At 42.4% G+C, this 23451-nt stretch overlaps 1 protein-coding gene across 1 annotated transcript in view; it reads right to left on the minus strand.

Moving 5' to 3' along the window:
* LOC311132587 (adhesion G protein-coupled receptor L3-like) overlaps positions 1-23451 on the minus strand; it is a gene marked incomplete at both ends in the record, with an annotated part of 141346 nt that overhangs the window by 19539 nt on the left and 98356 nt on the right. Inside the window, 6 exons of the mRNA XM_084165842.1 lie at positions 1477-1602; positions 2068-2236; positions 3897-3923; positions 7041-7082; positions 11246-11337; positions 13981-14047. Of these exons, the coding sequence (XP_084021968.1) occupies positions 1477-1602; positions 2068-2236; positions 3897-3923; positions 7041-7082; positions 11246-11337; positions 13981-14047 (523 nt within the window). The remainder of the gene's footprint in view (positions 1-1476; positions 1603-2067; positions 2237-3896; positions 3924-7040; positions 7083-11245; positions 11338-13980; positions 14048-23451) is intronic.

A 23451-nucleotide genomic window follows, 5' to 3' on the forward strand; every position in this document is an offset into this window, starting at 1 on the left:
ATAATCAGGCTGTTGATTGTGGCCTGTGGAATGTTGTCCCACTCCTCTTCAATGGCTCTGCGAAGTTGCTGGATATTGGTGGGAACAGGAACACGCTGTCGTACACTTCGATCCAGAGCATCTCAAACATGCTCAATGGGTGACATGACTTGTGAGTATGCAGGCCATGGAAGAACTGGGACATTTTCAGCTTTCAGGAATTGTGTAGAGATCCTTGCGACATGGGGCCATGCATTATCATGCTGGAACATGAGGTGATGGCGGCGGATGAATGGCACGGCAATGGGCCTCAGGATCTTGTCACGGTATCTCTGTGCATTCAAATTGCCATTGATAAAATGCAATTGTGTTTGTTGTCCGTAGCTTATGCCTGCCCATACCATAACCCCACTGCCACCATGGGACACTCTGTTCACAACGTTGACATCAGCAAACAGCTCGCCCACACGACCCAATACACGTGGTCTGCGGTTGTGATGCCGGTTGGACGTACTGTCAAATTCTCTAAAACGATGTTGGAGGTGACTTATGGTAGAGAAATGAACATTACATGCTCTGGCAACAGCTCTGTTGGACATTCCTGCAGTCAGCATGCCAATTGCACGCTCCCTCAAAACTTGAGACATCTGTGACATTGCGTTGTGTGACAAAATTGCACATTTTAGAGAGGCCTTTATTGTTCCAAACACAAGGTGCACCTGTGTAATGATCATGCTGTTTAATCAGCTTCTTGATATGCCGCACCTGTCAGGTGGATGGATTATCTTGGCAAAGGAGAAATGCTGACTAACTGGGATGTAAACAAATTTGTGCACCAAAATTGAGAGAAATAAGGTTTTCGTGCATATGGAACATTTCTGTGATCTTTTATTTCAGCTCATGAAACATGTGACCAACACTTTACATGTTGCTTTATATTTTTGTTCAGTGCATTTCAACCCAGGTCTGTGTGAGAGTGGGGTTGTTCAGTGTCCATATTTCAAGTTCAAAGGTCTCTTTCTCTGTTCAAGTCTCACTTTTACTCCTTCCTACTTTTATTTAAAGAGAGAGAGAACCCTACCACCGTAACCACACAGAGCACACTGGTAAACGATGTACTTTGCTAATTACACATTCATTTAAAAGTCTCAGAGTTGCCGATAAATTACAGCGTTTTTATGAGCGGTTTATGGAGGAAACTAGGGGTAGTGGTTAGTAGTCAATGTGTTGCTGTATGTAATTAAAGGGTTATGGATGCTGAAATTAGTTTTCATCATGACAGGGGCTGATGTTGTACTATTGATTCCTAAATGTATTGTTTGCAACCTATTCATTAACAATGTACTATTTGACCATGTAAATACTATAAACGTAATAAAATAAACTCTCTGGTCTACATCAGCAGGTAGAATCAAGAAAAAAGTAAATATCAGATATGCTTGTAATCAACAGAATACACTGACAGCTGAAAGAGGTGAGAGGAGAGGCGCCTCCTACCTGTGACCCTGTGGAATAGCGCCCTGGTGGGCGGGAGGCTGAGCTCTTCCCAGAGCCAATGGAACTCTCCACACTCTTTCCACTGCAGCAGTGGGTACGCAGACACTTCCCGTACTCCTTACGCACCTGTGAACCACACACACACACACACATAGACGACACACAGACACACACACATACACAGACACACACATTCCCATTCAGACGCAGATAACCAAACAACTTTTTTGTGATACTTTCAGAAAATAAATACTGTAGTTAATAACTACAATACTTTCTAGTTTTCTACAAATGAATAAGCCATGTCATGTAAAATTGTGAGATAACCACTTCACATTTTATGTGTTCTGAGTCGAGTGAAATTAGCCTGCACCCAATCTGAAATGCTTTAACCAACTCTTCTTAGTAAGATGAGCTGACTTGTATCAAGCTTCTCAGACTAGGAGTGCTGATTTAGGATCGGTTTTGCCTTTAGATCCCAATTAATAAGATTACATGGACAGAGGGGACCTGATCCCAGATCAGCACTCCTTCTCAGAGATACTTTTTTAATACGGGCACTGGACCACAAGGTTAGTGGGAAACACGTACCTTCTTCTGGAGGACACAGTGGAAGATGAAGATGAACATGCCCTGCAGGGAGTTAAAGATGGTGAAGAGGTAGGCCATGATGACCGTGCTCTCGTTGACGTACATCAGGCCGAAGGCCCAGGTCAGGCCCAGCAGACAGAGCAGAGCGATGGCCCCAATCACCCACGATCTGGAAACACAACATGGAGACAATGTCAACATTCTGGACATTCTCAGAACTGACACAGGAGTACCAAATGAACTCGATAACTTTTGAGAAGTTGCGTGCCCTCAGTTTTTGTTGGCTGTAATTTCCTAAAGAAATGAATGTCAATTATGCTCATCACCAACTACCGCCAGTTATGATCGTGGACTAGGGCCCACATTCTGTCTGACAGATACCAGTGCATACATATAGCTGGTTACAAATATTAGTTTACAGTACAATCTGTAACTATGTAAATATGTAATTGTCCCATGAAGCTAAAGATGGAAATGCACAAGGAGAGTAAATGTTTTGTTGGAGCGAAATTACAAGGTCTTAGTCTGATTCTACATTTTAAGACCAGATACAGGAAGTGGTGACTGTTCTTAGACTTCCCACTCAGCATTCTGTCAGTATCGTACAACTCAGAAGGAACATCGTGACTAGCTGTTCACTGAAGAAATTTTAAAACAAACTTTCAGGTTGAAAAAGTACATATTGCAAGAATGAGTTTTCAGACTTCCCCCATTCTATTTGCGACCTTGGTCTGGTAACATTCTGATGAATCAAAAAGAGAAACACAGGTGAAAATAAATGTCCACCAGACAGACAAAAGTACTGGATGAAGGGAAGGCAGGAGGGAGGAGAGAAATGAAGTGGAAAATCGACAGAGGAGACAAATCGACTAGAGATAAAATAAAAAGGAGTGAAATTGAATTTAATCTTGTTTTCGTCTTTTGTTATCGTTCGCTCCTAGGGGACACCTAGGATTTCTCTCTCTCTCGCCTTCTTTCAAGTGTTGCATCCATTACGTGTTTGAAAAGTAGCAGACCAATACACCAAAGAAATAGTGTTTAAAAATTGTGAAAATGGGAGACACACTATTACTATCTCAGGAGTAGCAGCAGTGGAACACTCTCTGATGAAAAGTCAAGTCAAGGTAACTCTCCAATATCAAATGAGTACTTGGAGTATACTGAATATGTACATTATAGTCTGTATGACCTCGGAGCTAGCATATAAGGCATAATCACTGGAAGTTAATTTGCATATGAACACATGTGAACACAGTATTTTGGATGTGGTGCCCGAGGGTTGTGCCAAAGGCCTTGACAGATAACGGAGCCCCGTGTAGCTCAGTTGGTAGAGCATGGCGCTTGCAACGCCAGGGTGGTGGGTTCGTATCCCACGGGGGGCCAGTATGAAAATTTATGCACTCACTAACTGTAAGTCGCTCTGGATAAGAGCGTCTGCTAAATGACTAAAATGTAAATACTTATGCTAGTATAATCAGAAATACCTGTGCATTCAAAATCAAGGAATTTATGAAAACATAATAACTTTCTTCAAAGCTTGAATTACACAGTGCATGACTGCTTCTCTTGTAACAAACCGGGAGATTTGGTTCTGGGTTTGGAGATTCCTTCAAGAGAAGTGTACCTATTGTAGCTAATATTTTTTTTTTCTTTAAGTGAGACGTGTGACTGTGTCTGTATGCATTCCCTATGATTTGACGGAGAGCTTCACTTAACATTTACTAAAGGCAGGAGGTGGTATAAACATTACTCATTATTTTGTTATGAGGAAATTAATGGTTAATGAAGGATGTCATAAATAGATGATAACTTGTCAATTTTAATCTTACTTGATCTCGGGTTCGTAATCTTCATAGCTGACAGGAATAATAAAAATTAATGAAAAACATAAAATCAATAATCAAACAAAACACCAAAACAAATATATTAAAAATATGATTTTGAAAACGACAGGCTTACATATACACACATAACCAAAAGTATGTGGACACCTGCACTTCGAACATCTCACTCAAAATCATGGGCATTAATATGGAGTTGTTCCCCCCTTTGCAGCTATAACAGCCCCCACTCTTCTGGGAAGGCTTTCCACTAGATGTTGGGACATTACTGTGGGGACTTGCTTCCATTCAGCCACAAGAGTATTAGTGAGGTCAGGCACTGATGTTGGGCAATTAGGTCTGGCTTGCAGTCGGTGTTCCAATTCATCCCAAAGGTGTTAGATAGGGTTGAGGTCAGGGCTCTGTGCAGGCCAGTCAAGTTCTTCCACACCGATCTTGACAAACCATTTCTGTATGGACCTCGCTTTGTGCACGGGGGCATTATCATCCTGAAACAGGAAAGGGCCTTCCCCAAACTGTTGCCACAAAGTTGGAAGCACAGAATCGTCTAGAATGTCATTGTATGCTGTAGCGTTAAGATTTCCCTTCACTGGAACTAAGGGGCCTTGCCCGAACCATGAAAAACAGCCCCAGACCATTATTGCTCCTCCACCAAACTTGACAGTTGGCACTATGCATTCAGGCAGGTATTATTCTCCTGGCATCAGCCAAACCCAGATACGTCTGTCGGACTGGCAGATGGTGAAGCGTGATTCATTACTCCAGAGAACGCATTTCCACTGCTCCAAAGTCCAATGGCGGCGAGCTTTACAACACTTCAGCCGATGCTTGGCATTGCGCATGGTGATCTTAGGCTTGTGTGCGGCTGCTCGGCCATGGCAACCCATTTTCATGAAGCTTCCAACTAACAGTTATTGCGCTGACATTGCTTCCAGAGGCAGTTTGGAACTCGGTAGTGTGTGTTGCAACCGAGGACAAACAATTTTTACGCGCTACGAGCTTCAGCACTCAGCGGTCCCGTTCTGTGAGCTTGTGTGGCCTACCACTTTGCGGCTGAGCCGTTGTTGCTCCTCGACATTTCCACTTCACAATAACAGCACTCACAGTTGACCGGGGCAGCTCTAGCTCTTGTCTATGGCGATTGCATGGCTGTGTGCTCGATATTATACACCTGTCAGCAACGGGTATGGCTGAAATAGCCAAATCCACTAATTTGAAGGGGTGTCCACATACTTTTGTATATACAGTGTAGTTAAAGGAGAGGGCTCAGGAGGACTACCACAGACACATAAACATAAAGACAAACAGGAAATATTCAAAAATGGCTGATCAAATAAAACACTATACCGATTACATTGAATACTCTTGAAGCCAGAATCCTCTTGCTCTCAGTCGTATTTGTGAGTGAGTTACAGGTGCTAAACCTAATTATCTTGGTTCACAAGCGTCTCCACTCCTCAATAAATACGGGTGGGCCTAGTGTCCGCCTCAATCGCCTGTAATAAATGGACCAGGTGCGATGGCAAAAATAAATGATTTATGAAATTACTGGGGCCAACCATTAAACATCATTTTCCCAGGTCTATCTTAATGACCTGCTGGGAGAGGCACTTCATCAAGCTGATTGCCCCCTGGACGGTCAGAGAGACAACGAGGGTAAAAAAACAAGAAAAAAGAGGGAAATATTGACCTGGAACTATGGACATTTTGCAGAGGGATGGGCGACTCCAACAGTGGGAATTGGATAGAGATGCCGGAGGACATAATACACGTATTAGGGGGGACATGAACAGGATATAAATAGATTATTTATCCTATCTTTCCTGGTTTGTATATTTCAGCGTAATGAGTATTGGATCTGGTCGCCGTTGCTTTTCACATCTGCAACTAAGAATTTATGATGATTGTACTTTTCCCGTGAGGGCTATCTTGGAAGAATATGGTTCAAGGTAGCAGATATCCCCATCAACCAGTACCTCCTGCTTTCACTCACTCCGGAAATTTACTTTTTATGAAGCATTTGGGCTTGTTATTTAAAAATGCCTTTCAAAAGTGCATAATTTATTCCTGCATTTTATTATTATTTTTTATTTATTTTTAGTTGAAAAACTCTCCTACTTAATTCCATACCACTTTCAGTCCTACAGACCCTGGCTCATTTCCCAAAGCTGAAGTAGCTCCCGCTGAGCCGGAGAATACCCTCGCAATGATGCCACTCGAGCGACACGCTCAATGGTTCCACCGCTGCAAAAAGAGCACTTGTGCGCTTTCACCGGAAAACGAGGGAAAAGTGTTCACTGTGTTAATTGTCGGGTATAAATATAAAAAATGAAAAGAAGTTGAGGAGTAAAGTGTTCTAATACAACAACCACATTAAATTGGCACCAATTTCCTTTTTGAAAAGAGACAAAAGAGACGATTCTGAGAGGTGATATTCATTTAAAAGCTGATCGCAATTGGTCAATTGAGTCGCCTTTCACCTCGGCATAAAGGAGTCTCATTAGCTAGTTGAAAGGAAATAAGAAATGCTGTGATCTACTCAGCAGGATGCTAATTGTTTAACTAAAGCTATGCATCTGAAGAAATGTGAATTACCTGAAATTGTTTACTTCAGATATCAATTTGAAGCGTTTGATGCAGGAACAGAATCATTTTTAAAGCAACGATACCATCTAATTAGCATATTCCTCCAGGGTCTATTGTAGGGGGATTCCTCAACATGTAGAGAACTCCACACTTTCTCACTTTATTTGCTATGAGGCATATACAGTACATCTACTCACAGTGCTTTTTAACAGTCATGAAAAAGTGCATATTTCTAAGTTTCTCAGCATCTTGTGGACTGCAGTCATTAACGCTCAGTCATTTCCCAGACATAGGGTTCGACAAAGTTTAGTAAACGTTTGAGTAAGAGAAGAGAACAACAAAGCTCAATCTTAGAGTACCAATACTAGTGGGGTCAAAATACAACGGGTTACGCCAACACAGCACACCACAAACAGATGAGGAATTGCTCAACTACTGCCACAAAGAGTACTATTTCTAAAGGGAAGGGCAATGGGGACCACACACAATACAGTATATGTGAAGATATAATAGTGTAGTCCTCTGTAGAAATATGTTACATCTTACCAGTGCCATTCCACAATAATAATTCCATCATAATAATGATAGCTACCACGAGGAAGAAAATATGAAAGAAAAAGAATAAGAGGTTAAAAACAAAACAAAAATAATTCAATAAGACAGAAAGGGTACCATGCAGTACTAATCAAAAGAGGAGAAACTGAGTGAAAAGAGTCAGTGGAGAGCAAGAGAGAGAGAGAGAGGAACATGGAACATTCATCACAAAACAAAGCAACGTGATGAAATTCCGAACATGAAGTTTGACATCAAAAGATAAAGAACACAAAATATAAGAGAAAGATAAAAGAAACGTCCTACCTAATTACCACCTAGCAGGAGTCAGGACTTAAAAAAACTAAAATATCTCCATCAATTTTACAATCCAGTAACCCTCTCACTGTGTCGGACTCGAAAACAAACCATTTTTTTTATAATCAAACAACTGATTCTTCGTAGCAGCCTAAGTTGTTAGTAACACCCTACATTGTTAGTAACAGCCTAAATTGTTACTAACACCCTAAATTGTTACTAACACCCTAAATTGTTAGTAACAGCCTACATTGTTAGTAACAGCCTAAATTGTTACTAACACCCTAAATTGTTACAAACACCCTAAATTGTTACTAACAGCCTACATTGTTACTAACACCCTACATTGTTACTAACACCCTAAATTGTTAGTAACAGCCTACATTGTTACTAACAGCCTAAATTGTTTGTAACAGCCTACATTGTTAGTAACAGCCTAAATTGTTAGTAACAGCCTAAATTGTTACTAACAGCCTAAATTGTTAGTAACAGCCTAAATTGTTACTAACACCCTAAATAGTTAGTAACAGCCTACATTGTTAATAACAGCCTACATTGTTAGTAACATCCTAAATTGTTAGTAACAGCCTAAATGGTTCAGAACTTGAAGATTTGGAACTAATGTCCATTGAAAAGTAAACAACAGTTTGGTTCTCAAAGTAGCAGAAGCCTAGGCCTATTACTTTGTCCCATATTTGTGAACCACGTTTGTTTCCGTAGCCATGTTTTGACAAACTGTCAGGGTAGAGGGGAGGCATTGGACATATTGACCATGTCTGCACCCCAAATGGCACCCTATTCCCTTTATAGTGCACTACTTTTGACCAGGGTTCAGAAGGCTCTGGTCAAAAGTAGTGCACAAGAATAGGGTGCCATTTGGGACGTAGTCCTGGTGAATGAGATACATAAATCTAGAGGTAGGTCTATCAGATGTCAGAGCTGGGAGAGAAGGGGTCGTGACATTTATGTTGTGGTCTGAGAGACAGTCCACAGGTAAGGTTTCTGATTGGCCAAGGGAGGCTAGTGTGATAAATCCTATAATGCAGAGAACAGACGCTAGTCAATATTCTCTCCACAGACAAACAAGGCAATGCATCTAAAAGGAACCATCTATAGCTCATTCACAGTATTCTTAGATGAAATCGTAACACTTGCTTGATAAACGGCTAGGGGGAGTTCAAAATACTGTCTTTACTAAACTTTAAGATGTAAACACTGTTTGTGTTACTTATAACTGATCAAATTATCCCATTATAAAACTGGTAAACATTTTAAAAAATGGTGCGCTTAAATGTTTCCATAGTCGCCTTTAAAAACACTCAGTTGGTGATGATTATCAACTCAATAGCCTGTTAGGTTCAAAATCAGGTCACAGTATCAACAGCTGTTGTCAACAGTGTTAGCACTAACATGGTTGACCTACAATATATAGGATCTCAATTTGAGCCAGTTTGCTACAGCAGGAAAATAATCCTGCAGCAAGAGGAAATGTGAATTATTATGTGGATTATAATAATAGACATTTTTGTAGGGTTTGATACTTTTTTCGTAAGGGAAAATCAAGTCAGAAATTTCAAAGTGGAAATTACAAACTTCAGAAGACTTTTTAAACCTCAAATACACTACAAGTTTAAAAAGTCCTGCATTGCAGGAAAGTTCTCCTGTAACAGGGTGCTCAAATTAAGATCCTAGAATGAAACAAAAACAAGCTAAACTGATGGTCATTCTTGCTCTAATAATTGCCCACAGTCGCAGAGACACGACAGTATTCACGGCCCATTATTACATACAATCATATTTACAAACCTCATTTGAATTGGTTGTTATTGAGTCGCAGATGTATGCGCAGCTCTGGGCTTTGAACTCTGTCGCACCAACATGTCTCAGACTGCTATCAATGCTATCCAACAGATTACTATTGATTCTGATACAGACAGTCCTGTCCAGTCCAGTGTTTACTCAGCTCTCCCTTCAGCTCAGGATTACAATTCAGACAGGGATGTCACTCGGAGTTCACAGAGCAGACATCCTCTGAAAAACTAGCCTCAACACCTGCTAGAATGCGAACTATAATGTGTGTGTGTGTGTGTGCATGGGAAGAAAGAGAGAAAGAGTGTATTCGTGAGAAAGAGTGTGACTGTGTGTGGGGTGTGTGGCGGGGTGTGTAAAGTATGTTTGCGTGTGTGTGCGTTTGTGTGTGTGTGTATGTATGTATGTGCGCACTTGCTGAGAGTACTAGGTCAGCAGAGGCTCACTCCACTCTGACAAAAGCAGTGACAAGACATTAGAGATGATGCCACTAGTATCTCAGCCATAAAACACACTGATGCCACCAGTGTCTTCAAACAGGCGGGAAAACATAGAAAATATCTTTATCCATCAGTAGGAAATAAGACTGGTTGACAGAGGCAGACAAAGGACTTTAGCCCAGCCACAAAATAAGTCTACCCTGACACCTGGTTGGACTTACCCTAACTCAACACCACAAAAATGCTGTGTCATTGTATTGACTTGGTTCCTATCGGAGAAAAGGCCCCACTGTGTGTCATTGTGCACGAATGTAATGTTAAACACCACCTTCTTCCAAATGACCTTCAATTACTATTACATCACATAACGAACACATAACACCAGCAGAGATGGGCATGAAATACAAATATGATTCAAATTTAAATTAACTAAGTCTAGGAATGACCAAACCTTCAACATTCTATCCAATCTCACATTCTAACCCAATTGTTATTGTGGTGATATCACAATAGATGGTTAATTTGTTTTCACAAAGCACAGTGAGTCACAAGTCATAGACTGTTCTCTCTGCTGCTGCACGGCAAGCGGTACCGGAGTGCCAAGTCTAGGTCCAAAATGCTCCTTAACAGCTTCTACCCCCAAGCCATAAGACTGCTGAACAATTAATCAAATGGCCACCCGGACTATTTACATTGACCCCCAGTGCTGCTACTCGCTGTTTATTATCTATGCATAGTCACTTTACCCCTACCTACATGTAAAAATTACCTCGACTAACCTGTACCCCTGCACATTGACTCGGTACCGGTACCCCCTGTATATAGCCTCGTTATTGTTATTTTATTGTGTACTTAAAAAATATATATATACTTTATATACATCACATAAGACTGAAATATAACAAAACAGTTTGACATAGAAACACCGGATTTTCGGTGTTTGAAAAAAATAATATTGATTCATTATGAAATTATGAAAAATATGAATAACATTCCACCCTTGAGGCCACTAGAGGGCGATTTGGTCATTTGACTGCAGGGAAGGGCTACCAGTGGGCTTTATAATGTCATTCATATTTTCATATCCTGAGTGGCAGGGTGCGCGCGCGCACGCAAACAAACACTCCCTTTTATGAATATTCATCTGTGTGTTAACGGATGCCGACAGGTCAGGTTAATTCCACCAGATTGTCTCTTGGCCTTTTCCGCCGCCGACGAGCGTGCACTTCAGATAATGAAGGACGCCTGCCGGAATACCAGTCTCATTTTAACCCTTGCCTCCCCTCCATGACACAGCCTTTAGTGAAACTGAGAGTTATGAACCTGGAGGGCTGCACTTCCTGTATCTCCGCATGGCCATTCTCACCCTTCAGATGTGTTTTGAGGGGTTCACAAATAACACAGGCTTATTATGATGTACATAAGATCAATCGTTCCTTATAATATCTTTGTTATGGCAGCTTTTATGCAAAGGTGACTTACAGTTAACATATGTTCAGTATATGTGGCCCATGCGGGAATTGAACCCACAAGCACCATGCTCTAACACACTGAGCCATCGGAACCTGGTCTGCCATATTAGGTTACCACTAGCATGTACAGTACCAGCGTCAGTCTGGAAGGTGCCAATGCCTGGAAGGACACGTGACTTACTTGATGTTGTCGAGGCAACCCGAGTCGGGTTTGAGGATGGCGGTGTGGTGGAACATCTTGTACAGCGCGATGCCTAGGAATATCACGTTGAGCTGGGAGAGTGGGGTGAAAGAAAGCAGAGAGCATAGCTGAGATGGAGTTTTTGTGTTGTAGATGATGTTTTCATTCATTTTTAAGCCAGGGAGACATTGTTAGAGCTAGTTGAATATGTAGTGTAGGAACAAGATGCAGTTTCCCACTTTGCCAAATAGAGCACAAAATTATATGAACACCTACCACGTATGCACTGAGTGTACAAAACATTAGGAACACCTGCTCTTTCCATGAGACTGACCAGGTGAATCCAGGTGAAATCTATGATCCCTTACTGATGTCACTTGTTAAATCCACTTCAATCAGTGTAGATTAAATAGTAATGGACCAGCGGTAGGGCCATCTCAAAATAGAATGGCCCCCTCAAAATGACACCAATTGAATTGTAACTCATAATACACTGTGCTGGGGAAGTGACATTCACCTAATTGAGCCACTGTCTGAATCAACTAGTCATTTTCCACCTCTCCAAAAAAAAAAAAATCCTAGGGACTACGATTCCAGACGGAGTCAGCCTTTCTTAGTGGAAGTATTCTGGTTGTTACACAGAAAAAGCATGAGTCATGAAGTGGAAATAATAGTTTTGTGAAGGATTTCTGAACATTTGATCGTGTATAAAGAGCATTAGACATGCATTTTGGGTTTTGTAAAGATCTAAGTTAGGAGTTAACCCGTGAATGTTTGCATGTGTGTGTTCATGTGCACGTGTGTATTTTACCTCAGCCTATACTTATGCAGCTTCGGAGTGCCTGTTTGTGTGCCTGTGTCGGAGTGCCTGTGTCGGAGTGCCTGTTTGTGTGCCTGTGTCGGAGTGCCTGTGTCGGAGTGCCTGTGTCGGAGTGCCTGTGTCGGAGTGCCTGTTTGTGTGCCTGTGTCGGAGTGCCTGTGTCGGAGTGCCTGTTTGTGTGCCTGTGTCGGAGTGCCTGTGTCGGAGTGCCTGTGTCGGAGTGCCTGTTTGTGTGCCTGTGTCGGAGTGCCTGTGTCGGAGTGCCTGTGTCGGAGTCCCTGTTTGTGTGCCTGTGTCGGAGTGGAAATGGAAATAATAGTTTTGTGGAAATAATAGTTTTGTGAAGGATTTCTGAACATTTGATCGTGTATAAAGAGCATTAGACATGCATTTTGGGTTTTGTAAAGATCTAAGTTAGGAGTTAACCCGTGAATGTTTGCATGTGTGTGTTCATGTGCACGTGTGTATTTTACCTCAGCCTATACTTATGCAGCTTCGGAGTGCCTGTTTGTGTGCCTGTGTCGGAGTGCCTGTGTCGGAGTGCCTGTTTGTGTGCCTGTGTCGGAGTGCCTGTGTCGGAGTGCCTGTGTCGGAGTGCCTGTTTGTGTGCCTGTGTCGGAGTGCCTGTGTCGGAGTGCCTGTTTGTGTGCCTGTGTCGGAGTGCCTGTGTCGGAGTGCCTGTTTGTGTGCCTGTGTCGGAGTGCCTGTGTCGGAGTGCCTGTTTGTGTGCCTGTGTCGGAGTGCCTGTGTCGGAGTGCCTGTGTCGGAGTGCCTGTGTCGGAGTGCCTGTTTGTGTGCCTGTGTCGGAGTGCCTGTGTCGGAGTGCCTGTGTCGGAGTCCCTGTTTGTGTGCCTGTGTCGGAGTGCCTGTTTGTGTGCCTGTGTCGAAGTGCCTGTTTGTGTGCCTGTGTCGGAGTGCCTGTTTGTGTGCCTGTGTCGGAGTGCCTGTTTGTGTGCCTGTGTCGGAGTGCCTGTTTGTGTGCCTGTGTCGGAGTGCCTGTTTGTGTGCCTGTGTCGGAGTGCCTGTTTGTGTGCCTGTGTCAGAGTGCCTGTTTGTGTGCCTGTGTCAGAGTGCCTGTTTGTGTGCCTGTGTCGGAGTGCCTGTTTGTGTGCCTGTGTCGGAGTGCCTGTTTGTGTGCCTGTGTCAGAGTGCCTGTTTGTGTGCCTGTGTCGGAGTGCCTGTTTGTGTGCCTGTGTCGGAGTGCCTGTTTGTGTGCCTGTGTCAGAGTGCCTGTTTGTGTGCCTGTGTCAGAGTGCCTGTTTGTGTGCCTGTGTCAGAGTGCCTGTTTGTGTGCCTGTGTCGGAGTGCCTGTTTGTGTGCCTGTGTCGGAGTGCCTGTTTGTGTGCCTGTGTCAGAGTGCCTGTTTGTGTGCCTGTGTCGGAGTGCCTGTTTGTGTGCCTGTGTCAGAGTGCCTGTTTGTGTGCCTGTGTCGGAGTGCCTGTTTGTGTGCCTGTGTCAGAGTGGCTGTTTGTGTGCCTGTGTCGGAGTGCCTGTTTGTGTGCCTGTGTCGGAGTGCCTGTTTGTGTGCCTGTGTTGGAGTGTGCTTCCTCTCTCTGTGCCTCAAGGTACAACGGAATAGTATAGCTAGTGTACCATTCTACGTGGAAGTTCTGGGTGAAAATCAATCATAATCGTAGAGAGGCATCACTTGGCCACTGAATTCTAAGTGGAGTTCCTCTCTCCCTCACCAAAGACATCTCTGTCAGCAGTCCGGCAAAGCGACTAACCGCAATACTTCACAATTCACATCCTCATCCATTTCCCCACCATGACACATGACCAGCAGTGGCTTATACCCAACGGTGTTACTGAGAAAAGTGGATGTTATGTTCTCTCTGGACCATTGAAGCAGCGACCTGGGGGGCTAAGTAGGGTTAATGAGATAGTACGGGAGTGGGGAAATAGGGACGCTTACCATAATTATCAAGGTTGCCGGTCCTATGAAACTCCAAATGAAGTAGGTGTCCAGACGAAGCCAGCACCTGGAGGGGAGGAAAGAGAGAGAGAGAGAGAGAGAGAGAGAGAGAGAGAGAGAGAGAGAGAGAGTATATCATTATGGAATATTATATGTAGAATATTATCATTATCCCCCGCTATATGAATAGAGAGAATGTATAAGAAGGAGAGAAGGGTACAATGAAGAAAGAGAGGGGGGAGGAAGAGAGAGAGAGAAGGGGGTGGGGTAGAGAGAGAGCGAGAGAGAGAGAGAGAGAGAGAGAGAGAGAGAGAGAGGTAAGGTGAGGCCGGCGCACAGGACATACATCAACATGGAGGCTGGAATGACAAAGAGAAATGAGCACTTCAAAAACACAGTGCCGCAAGGGGGTAGGAGAGTTATGACCATTGCATGAGGGTTTGGAGGGTGGGATTTTGGAGTTTCAGTGCCATAACTGCTTATAGGGTGTGATGGTCACAACAGAGTTATCAAAGGACTTTAAAAACTGTAAAGTGGCTCGTGGGTGAAGTTTCCCCTAGGTACAGGCCCCCTGAAGGTACAGGCCCCCTGAAGGTACAGGCCCCCTGAAGGTACAGGCCCCCTGAAGGTACAGGCCCCCTGAAGGTACAGGCCCCCTTCCCGATCCTAAACTTAAAGCTAGAACCTTAAATGCTACATCAATTTTTGGCCTTATAAATTAATTTCTATTTTTTTGTACCTTTATTTAACTAGGCAAGTCAGTTAAGAACACATTCTTATTTACAATGATGGCCTAATGATATATTCCCATTGATTATTATAACTTATAAATGCCTCATGAGCTTAGCTCAACACAAAATATACACTTTTCTTACTCCCATGTTTGTAAACAATGTCAATGTTAACAAAAAATATATAAAAAATAAAAATAAAAAAAACACTGTATAGCCTCAAAACATGGTTAAAATTAATTTATAATGTTGATCTCCTGGATGGTCAGTTCTTGCATCCATAGCTCTGTCTATGAATTTGAGAGTGGTAACATTTCTCCAGCCCCATCCCTCAGTGTTTTACCAAAACAGAGGTGGGTTGCCCACTTTGTTATTATTTCAACTGCGGATTCTAGCTTTAACCATTAGTGGGGAAAAAGCTCAACTTACCCAAGATCAGCATCTAAGGGCAACTTCACTCTACTTCTCTAATATGATCCCGTGTGCAGCACCTCCAGGCTGGTATGTTAACATGTTTATTAGGGTTGAGGTCCATTCCATATCAGGAATTGAATAGAATAGGACCACAGAAATACAATTCATGCTTGGAAAAGTTTGCACAGAAAATAATGGCAGGAATTCCATCCCCTTAATTGAATTCCATGCCCCACTCATTCCTTCAATTGAGTAAATTGAAATTGAACTCACACAACCATTAACCATATGCACACTTTTACCCTTTTCACACTATTGTGCCAACCCAAACCATACTATGTGGTCTTCGAATGCATTTCCTTTCACATTGAACTTTCCAACTCAATTCCAGCAACTATGGTGGATGTGTAACCAGGCCAGTGCAGCATGGCTCAGCTCAACTAGTGTGATAAGGCATATGGAGACACAGACGAAGTGTTCAACCTCATCATGACTCAGCGAAATGACGTTGCAACGAGATTACTATATCAACACATGCGCTTGCTTGACTTCTCCGGCAGGTAGTCTAGCGGTTAGGAGCGTTGGGTCAGTAACCGAAAGGTCGCTGGTTCGAATCCCTGAGCCGGCAAGGTGAAAAAACCTGACATTCTCCCCTTGAACAAGGCAGCTAAACCCCAACAGCAATTGCTCCATGTTCACCGATGACGTGGACGTCGATTAAGGCAGCCCCCTGCACCTCTCTGATTCAGAGGTATTAGGTTAAATGCGGAAGAGACATTTTGGTTGAATGCATACAGTTGTGCAACTGACTAGGTATCCCCTTTCCCATCACACCAATACAAGACATGGCAGTTACAGTACACTATTTGGCTGATTGAACTCAAATTGGCCCAGATATTATCACACAGGGGCAGATGCCAGATGAAGGCAATACTGGGACGATTAAAATGAAGTTGATTCATGACCTGCCAACCAAATTATTAATCGTTTCATCTCCGCCGCAGCTAGATAGACCTCCATTTTTGGCCATCTGAAATGACAGTTTCTTACTGTGTTGTTATTTGGACTGACAAATAGGCTAGATGGAAATGGCAACAAATTTACTGTAATTCAACAGCATTTTAAGGCAGATTGAGAAGATAGCACTTGGCTTCGGACAGTGCAGTCCGTACTCGAACACTAGAAGGAAATGCAACAATGCAACTGGAGATTTCATTATACTGTCACTTGTCACCAGTGTTCCCTCTAAACTGCGCAATAATTGCCAGCCCGCACGAGATTGAACTTCACTAAAATGTACACCATCTTTACTGGCTTTAAACAGATACATTTTTACATCTACTGTGGAAATTGGGATTGAATCAACATAATAACACTCCCTTTCAAAGCAAAAAAAAACAAATCTAACTTCAAGACTAAGTTGGTGGTTTTGATGCTGAGGAGCGCATCGCTGTAGCCTTGATCTATGTCATGGGTATAAGCGGTTTTACCCTCTGTCAGAGTAGCTAGCCTAGAAGAACATTTGAGATCACAGAGAAGAACCGTGTGTAGCTGCGTGTGCACATTAGTTAGTGAGTTTCTAGCCTGGTTATAGCTAATTTGGGTCAGCAATTAGGGAGTGATTGCTTCCTACAAGAGGACAAAACGTGACTTCGGAAACTATTCAGACCCCTTGACTTTTTCCACATTTTGTTACGTTACAGCCTTATTCTAGAATTGATTAAATAAATGTTTTTCCTCAGCAATCTACATGCCTATCAACAAAATATTTCCACATGGACATAGTTATAGCTGTTGACTTTTATGATATCGCCTGCAATAGCCAATATGTGGTGTTCAATGTAGGCCTACATTCCATGAGACTTTTTAAAAACGTTATGCACAGCTTGACATTAACCATTTTAGAACTTATGTTTTAGTTGTCTGAAAGCTCAAATCACTTTATAAAAATCAGAAATTATCGGTCTCAATATAGGACACCGGCCCTTTAACACACAAAAAACTCTTTATCTGACTCGCTTTTTAATGACAGTTAGATACAGTGCATTTGGAAAGTATTCAGACCCCTTGACCTTTTCCACATTTTGTTACGTTACAGCCTTATTCTAAAATGGATTAAAGAGTTTTCTTTCCTCATTAATCTACACACAATACCCCATAATGACAAAGCAAAAACAGGTTTTTAGAAAATGTTGCAAAGTTATTAAATATCACATTTACGTAAGTATTCAGACCCTTTACTGAGTACTTTGTTGAAGCACCTTTGGCAGCGATTACAGCCTCGAGTCTTCTTGGGTATGACGCTACAAGCTTGGCACACCTGTATTTGTGGAGTTACTCCCATTCTTCTCTGCAGATCCTCTCAAGCTCTGTCAGGTTGGATGGGGAGCGTTGCTGCACAGCTATGTTCAGGTCTCGCCAGAGATGTTCGATCGGGTTCAAGTCCGGGCTCTGGCTGGGCCACTCAAGGACATTCAGAGACTTGTCCCGAAGCCACTCCTTGTCTTGGCTGTGTGCTTAGGGTCGTTGTCCTGTTGGAAGATGAACCTTTGCCCCGCTCTGGAGCAGGTTTTCATCAAGGAGCTCTCTGTACTTTACTCCATTCCTCTTTACCTCGATCCTGACTAGTCTCCCAGTCCCTGCCGCTGAAAAACATCCCCACAGTGTGATGCTGCCACCACCATGCTTCACCATAGGGGTGGAGCCAGGTTTCCTCCAGACGTGATGCTTGGCATTCAGGCCAAAGAGTTCAATCTTGGTTTCATCAGACCAGAGAATCTTGTTTCTCATGGTTAGAGTCTTTAGGTGCCTTTTAGAAAACTCCAAGCGGGCTGTCATGTGCCTTTTTGTCTGGCAACAATACCATAAAGGCCTGATTGGTGGAGTGCTGCAGAGATGGTTGTCCTTCTGGAAGGTTCTCCCATCTCCACAGAGGAACTCTAGAGCTCTGTCATAGTGACCATTGGGTTCTTGGTCACTTCCCTGACCAAGGCCCTTCTCCCCCAATTGCTCAGTTTGGCCAGACGAAGAGTCTTGGTGGTTCCAAACTACTTCCATTTAAGAATGATGGAGGCCACTGTGTTCCTGGGAACCTTCAGTGCTGCAGAAATGATTTGGTACCCTTCCCCAGATCTGTGCCTCGACACGATCCTGTCTCGGAGCTCTACGGACAATTCCTTCGACCTCATGGCTTGGTTTTTGCTCTGACATGCACTGTCAACTGTGGGACCTTATATAGACAGGTGTGTGCCTTTCCAAATCATGACCAATCAATTGAATTTACCACAGGTGGACTCCAATCAAGTTGTAGAAACATCTCAAGGAGGATCAATGGAAACAGGATGCACCTGAGCTCAATTTTGAGTCTCATAGCAAAGGGTCTGAATACTTATGTAAATAAAGTATTTCTGTTTTAAATGTTTTATACATTTGCAAAATGTCTTAAAACCTGTTTTCACTTTGTCATTATGGGGTATTGTGTGCTGATGACTTTTTATTTAATCAATTTTAGAATAAGCCTGTAACGTAACTAAATGTGGAAAAAGTCAAGGGGTCTGAATACTTTCTGAAGGCACAGTAAAGAAAATCACGATAGTTGTAATGGAAACAGGACCTTTCGGTACAATTTTGTAAACGTACACAGATTATTTGTTCGTTTGACATGGTGCAATCTTTGTGTGTCGGTAAAATGTATTATGTGAGAAATATAGGTGGAAATGCCTTTATGCGCAAATATTGATATAATATCCATCATATCGAATTAAACTTGGAGTCACGCCATCACATGGTGTGTGCTTCTCCACTACAATGCAGGAAACCACACAGTTTATTAGGTTACAGAAGTCATGGCTAGAAGGGAACCAGTCTTTGTGAAATTAACGTCAAAAGCTAAAATGTTTTGCATTTTAGCTAACCCTAACCCTTTTCCTAACCTTACATATCCTAACCTTAACCTAATTCACCTAACCAGCTACGTTAATTATCCTAACCTGATGTGTAAGTTCTCCTAACCTGCTACGAAACGTAAAATATGACGTTAATTTGACAAAAGCTTGATCCCTTCTAGCTATGACCGGCTACAGATGATATAAGTTATGATGAACTTCACAGGGTGGTGAAAGTGCACGGTATGAGCTTGACGCTCCTTTCCAATAAATGTTGAGGGTATAATTCTGGTGACATATGGCACCGGTCTATGGACCCTGGTCAAAAGTAGTGCATATAGGGAATATAGTGCCATTTGGGACATAACCAGTGAGTGTTACTTTGGTGTTACTGGGACTTGACAATTCTCCCCGTGGCTCTTATCAAGGGATGAGAGGAGACGATGTAAACGCACGCGCACATCAAAGGCTTTGTAAGTAGTCATTATAATATGCTGAAAGCTCTATTGTTTATTTTTTTCCATCTTTTTCCAGATCACAGAAAAGCTGATTTATTTAAAGGGGAAGGGCTGTCATTTCTGGAGAATACTCGAGCCAGCAATCCTCCGACTATCTGCCTGTTCTCCTCTCCAGTCATGTCAGGGTTGTGTTTTGCTTTTTGAGCGTATCTATTTTTCCCATGTGCCGGCCTGACACTCAGCATTGGTGGCAGCCTCCTCAGATCCTCTTGGTTACGACGCAAAGAGAATAAAAAGCCAGGTCCTCTGTTTCCCGCTAAGACAGAGTAGCGTTTTGTCTCCCAACGTCTAGTGTTGGGTGCCCGTATCGGTGACACTGATACACAGCAACTTGACACATTAGTTTAGCTCAAAGAGACACTTTGGAGAGAGGGGAGAGAAATGTGCTACCGAGACAAGAGAATCTAAAGAGACAAAGTCACGCGTGAGGACATGAGGGGCTCCAGGTATGCCAAGGTGTCTAAACGCAGTTTATCTGTTGCAAAATGGATAGAGATGCTCTCAAAGTCATAAACTGTCATTATTAACGTCAGATAAATGATCAAGTAAATGATTTAGGTTGAAATGTGAGCTATGTGGCTTTTTGGTAAGGCATTATTGCAATGTTGTCATTTGTAAAACTGAGTTCACCTCATGGTATATCATTTACAGTAGAATAGTATATGCCCCAAACCTAGGGCTTTTTTAAATGAATAACTTCACTTTCCATACACATATATTGTCTCCAACAACTAACACAATCTAACAATATAGTCTAAGAATACTCTGGCAATGTAGCCTACACTAATTTAGTAACAGACTGTGGAATCAATTGGAACATGCAGCTATTCAAGGAACAGAAACACTTATAACACACCTACTCCTGAGCAAATTAGCCCCATAACAGCCAAAATGGAACTACGCCAGGTCATGTAACACAAAACAATGCGTTTCATTATGTTCTCTGTCACTGGACTCACTTAGAGACTGTGACTTAGCAAAATATCAGTGGCCATTTTGAATTTTTAAAGCGTGACACTTTCTCCTCAGTTAACAGGACAACCTACGGTCATGTTTTTATCGCTCAAATGACTCTATTCCGATTCTAAGTGGAATATTGAGCTGTGCGATGCCCAAACCCCTCCCCCTCTAGCTGAGCATGTCACGCCCTGTCCCGTCCCCCATCTCTCACGGCTGCGTATAAATTGTTCCACCGGTGGCAGGCAGTGGCAGCTATCGCCCCAATCCATCACCAAGAACTGTGGCTCCTGCTACCCACAAATGCACTGTCTAGTGTGTGTGTGTGTGTGTGTGTGTGTGTGTGTATGCACATACGTGTGCATGTGTGACTGTTGTAACTCTAGGGGGTCACATGATCTCCATGTTCACCCCCACAGACCATCTTTGCCCAACAGGCCTTCATATATCGTGAGTCATAAACCTTTCAGGAACTGACTTATGTCTTCTTGCTCTTAGGAGATAGCTGACCAGTCACACCAGCTCGAAGGAAAAGGTTGAACTCTGACCCCTCAGGAGACACGACCGAGGTCATGTGGTGTGTCTAACAACTGTTTCATTGGTTCAACATCCCATGATGTTGGGTGGGAAAACACCCAACTTTCTCTCAGAAGAACTTCCGTAACACAGGCAAACAATAAAGTATAGACTTTTATCCCTACTCTTAAATACATTTGAAATGACAACGTATTACGTGAAGGTATTGTTAATAAATATGTGTACTTTTGTATATTTATTCTGTAATTGCAATATTTAGTATCTTCTAAATACATGTTAGTACAAATTAAATCAAATTGTATTTGTCACATACGCCGAATACAACAGGTGTAGACCTTACCATGAAATGCTTACTTACAAGCCCTTAACCAACAATGCAGTTCAAGAAATAGAGTTAAGAAAATATTTACTAAATAAACAAAAGTATAAAAAATTATATAAAATCATAAAGTAACACAAGAAAATTACACAACAATAACGAGGCTATTTAGCAGAAGCTCTTATCCAGAGCGACTTACAGTTAGTGAGTGCATACATTTTCCATACTGGCCCCCCGTGGGAATCGAACCCACAACCCTGGCGTTGCAAGCGCCATGCTCTACCAACTGAGCTACAGGAGGCCTGTCGCCGAGTCAATGTGCGGGGGTACAGGTTAGTCGAGGTAATTTGTAAAGTGACTATGCATATGACATATCTGGTATCATTGTGTTCTAGAATACAAAACACTTTGGAAACAATTGCATATGTATAATAAAGGCCTGATAGCCTTTTAGTAATGATGTCTGATTTACAAGTCACTCTGACTCGAAGAGGGATGGGGAACTCCTCATCCCCCATGATCTCTGAGGCCATCGGAAAAACAAATCACACCCACCCTAATAAAAACTGCTCTCTGGCAGTTGGAAATTCAGTTGAAAACTCAACAGTTGAAAAGTCAGCCAAAAGACAGACGAATGGAGAATTGAATCGACTTGGAGGAGAAAGAGACTTGTCTTGCAGGAGGGAGAGAGGAGAGTAGGCATGACAAAGAGCTGATACAGAACTCTAGGAAACGGCCTCTGAACTAAGAGAGGTACGTCTTCCTCACCAAGAAACGGAGATGGAACCCTTACCAGGAAGGAAGAAAAATGGGCAGACCAGTTACATTATGCTGAAGAACGAATGGCCCACAAGAGTGGGGTCTTGGACATCTTCATACCATGTGTGCAACACAAAGATGACTGCGCCAATAGACGGTACCGACGCAGTTCAGAGAGAGAGGGAGAGAGAGGGAGAGAGAGAGAGAGAGAGAGAGAGAGAGAGAGAGAGAGAGAGAGAGAGAGAGAGAGAGAGGATCTGACCATTGACTCAGTAAATATGACGACATCCTCTGTGTTTCCTCCTTGATTCGGCATTGCAAAATTATAATCTTAATAGATCAATCATAGTCTCTGTTTCTTTTCATTGTGTGTTTCTTTGGTGTAACAATAAATCCTATGCTTTGACAAATACTGTCTCTAATACAATTAAAGACCTTACGTATCCTTTAAGATTGTTGATATGAGACTTGATGAACGAAGGCTAAACTACTAATCAGTTTCAAGTTAATAGTTTTCTTTGAATTAAAACAATTACTGGTGCCCTTATACAACGTTATTAATTTGAAACAGTAGGCAAATTAATGGCTTAATGAAGTCGCCAATTATCACCAATTATCAGACCACTAAAGTTCCTACAATGACATGTATCATACATCTTGTGAAAACTGCTGATACTGGTTTCCATTGTTTTTCAGATTGGCTACCAATTTAGTGAGAGAGGAACAGTTTCTCTCTATTTCTTCTCTGTGTCATTGTTAGGAATGCTGGTTTATATTTCAGAGACGTGCGAGAGAAAATCAAATAATTTCTCCAGTATCTTCAGCGGGGAAACATAGGAGCGTATGACGATTACTTTCTCGACGTCTCCCTTTCTCGCCCCGGCTCTAGTGCTTCATCTCCTCGCTCCAATCTCTCCATCTATTGCTCCCACGCTCAGTTATACAGGAGTTATGTGAATGCTGAAGACGGTAACCACAATGGCTTGGCAGTCACACAGCTATGGCTCGCGTTTCAGCTTGCATTTGCCACTGTTAGACATTTTGTCAAGTCAGCAGAAGTTCTGCGTTAGAATAACCGTTCAGGTCCATTAAGGAGTGATGAGGAGCATTAGTTATTGCAGCAACGCCAAATATATATCTTTAAATTATAACGACCAGCACAAACTGTTTTTATTCAATGAAATTAGTCAGCTGATTCAGTGTAGTTGTATGAATTAACCTGACCAAATAAATGTGGAAATAAACCAAATTTAGTGTAAGGCTAGGAGTTTGTCTTCTGACCAGGAACAACTCTGTGCCCTTGTTATAGTCTACAAGATGTTTCTAGTTCAGGTCAGGTGTTCAGGAAACCT

The sequence above is a fragment of the Coregonus lavaretus genome, assembly GCF_964263955.1.
Source record: "Coregonus lavaretus genome assembly, chromosome: 7".
Lineage (NCBI taxonomy): Eukaryota > Metazoa > Chordata > Actinopteri > Salmoniformes > Salmonidae > Coregonus > Coregonus lavaretus.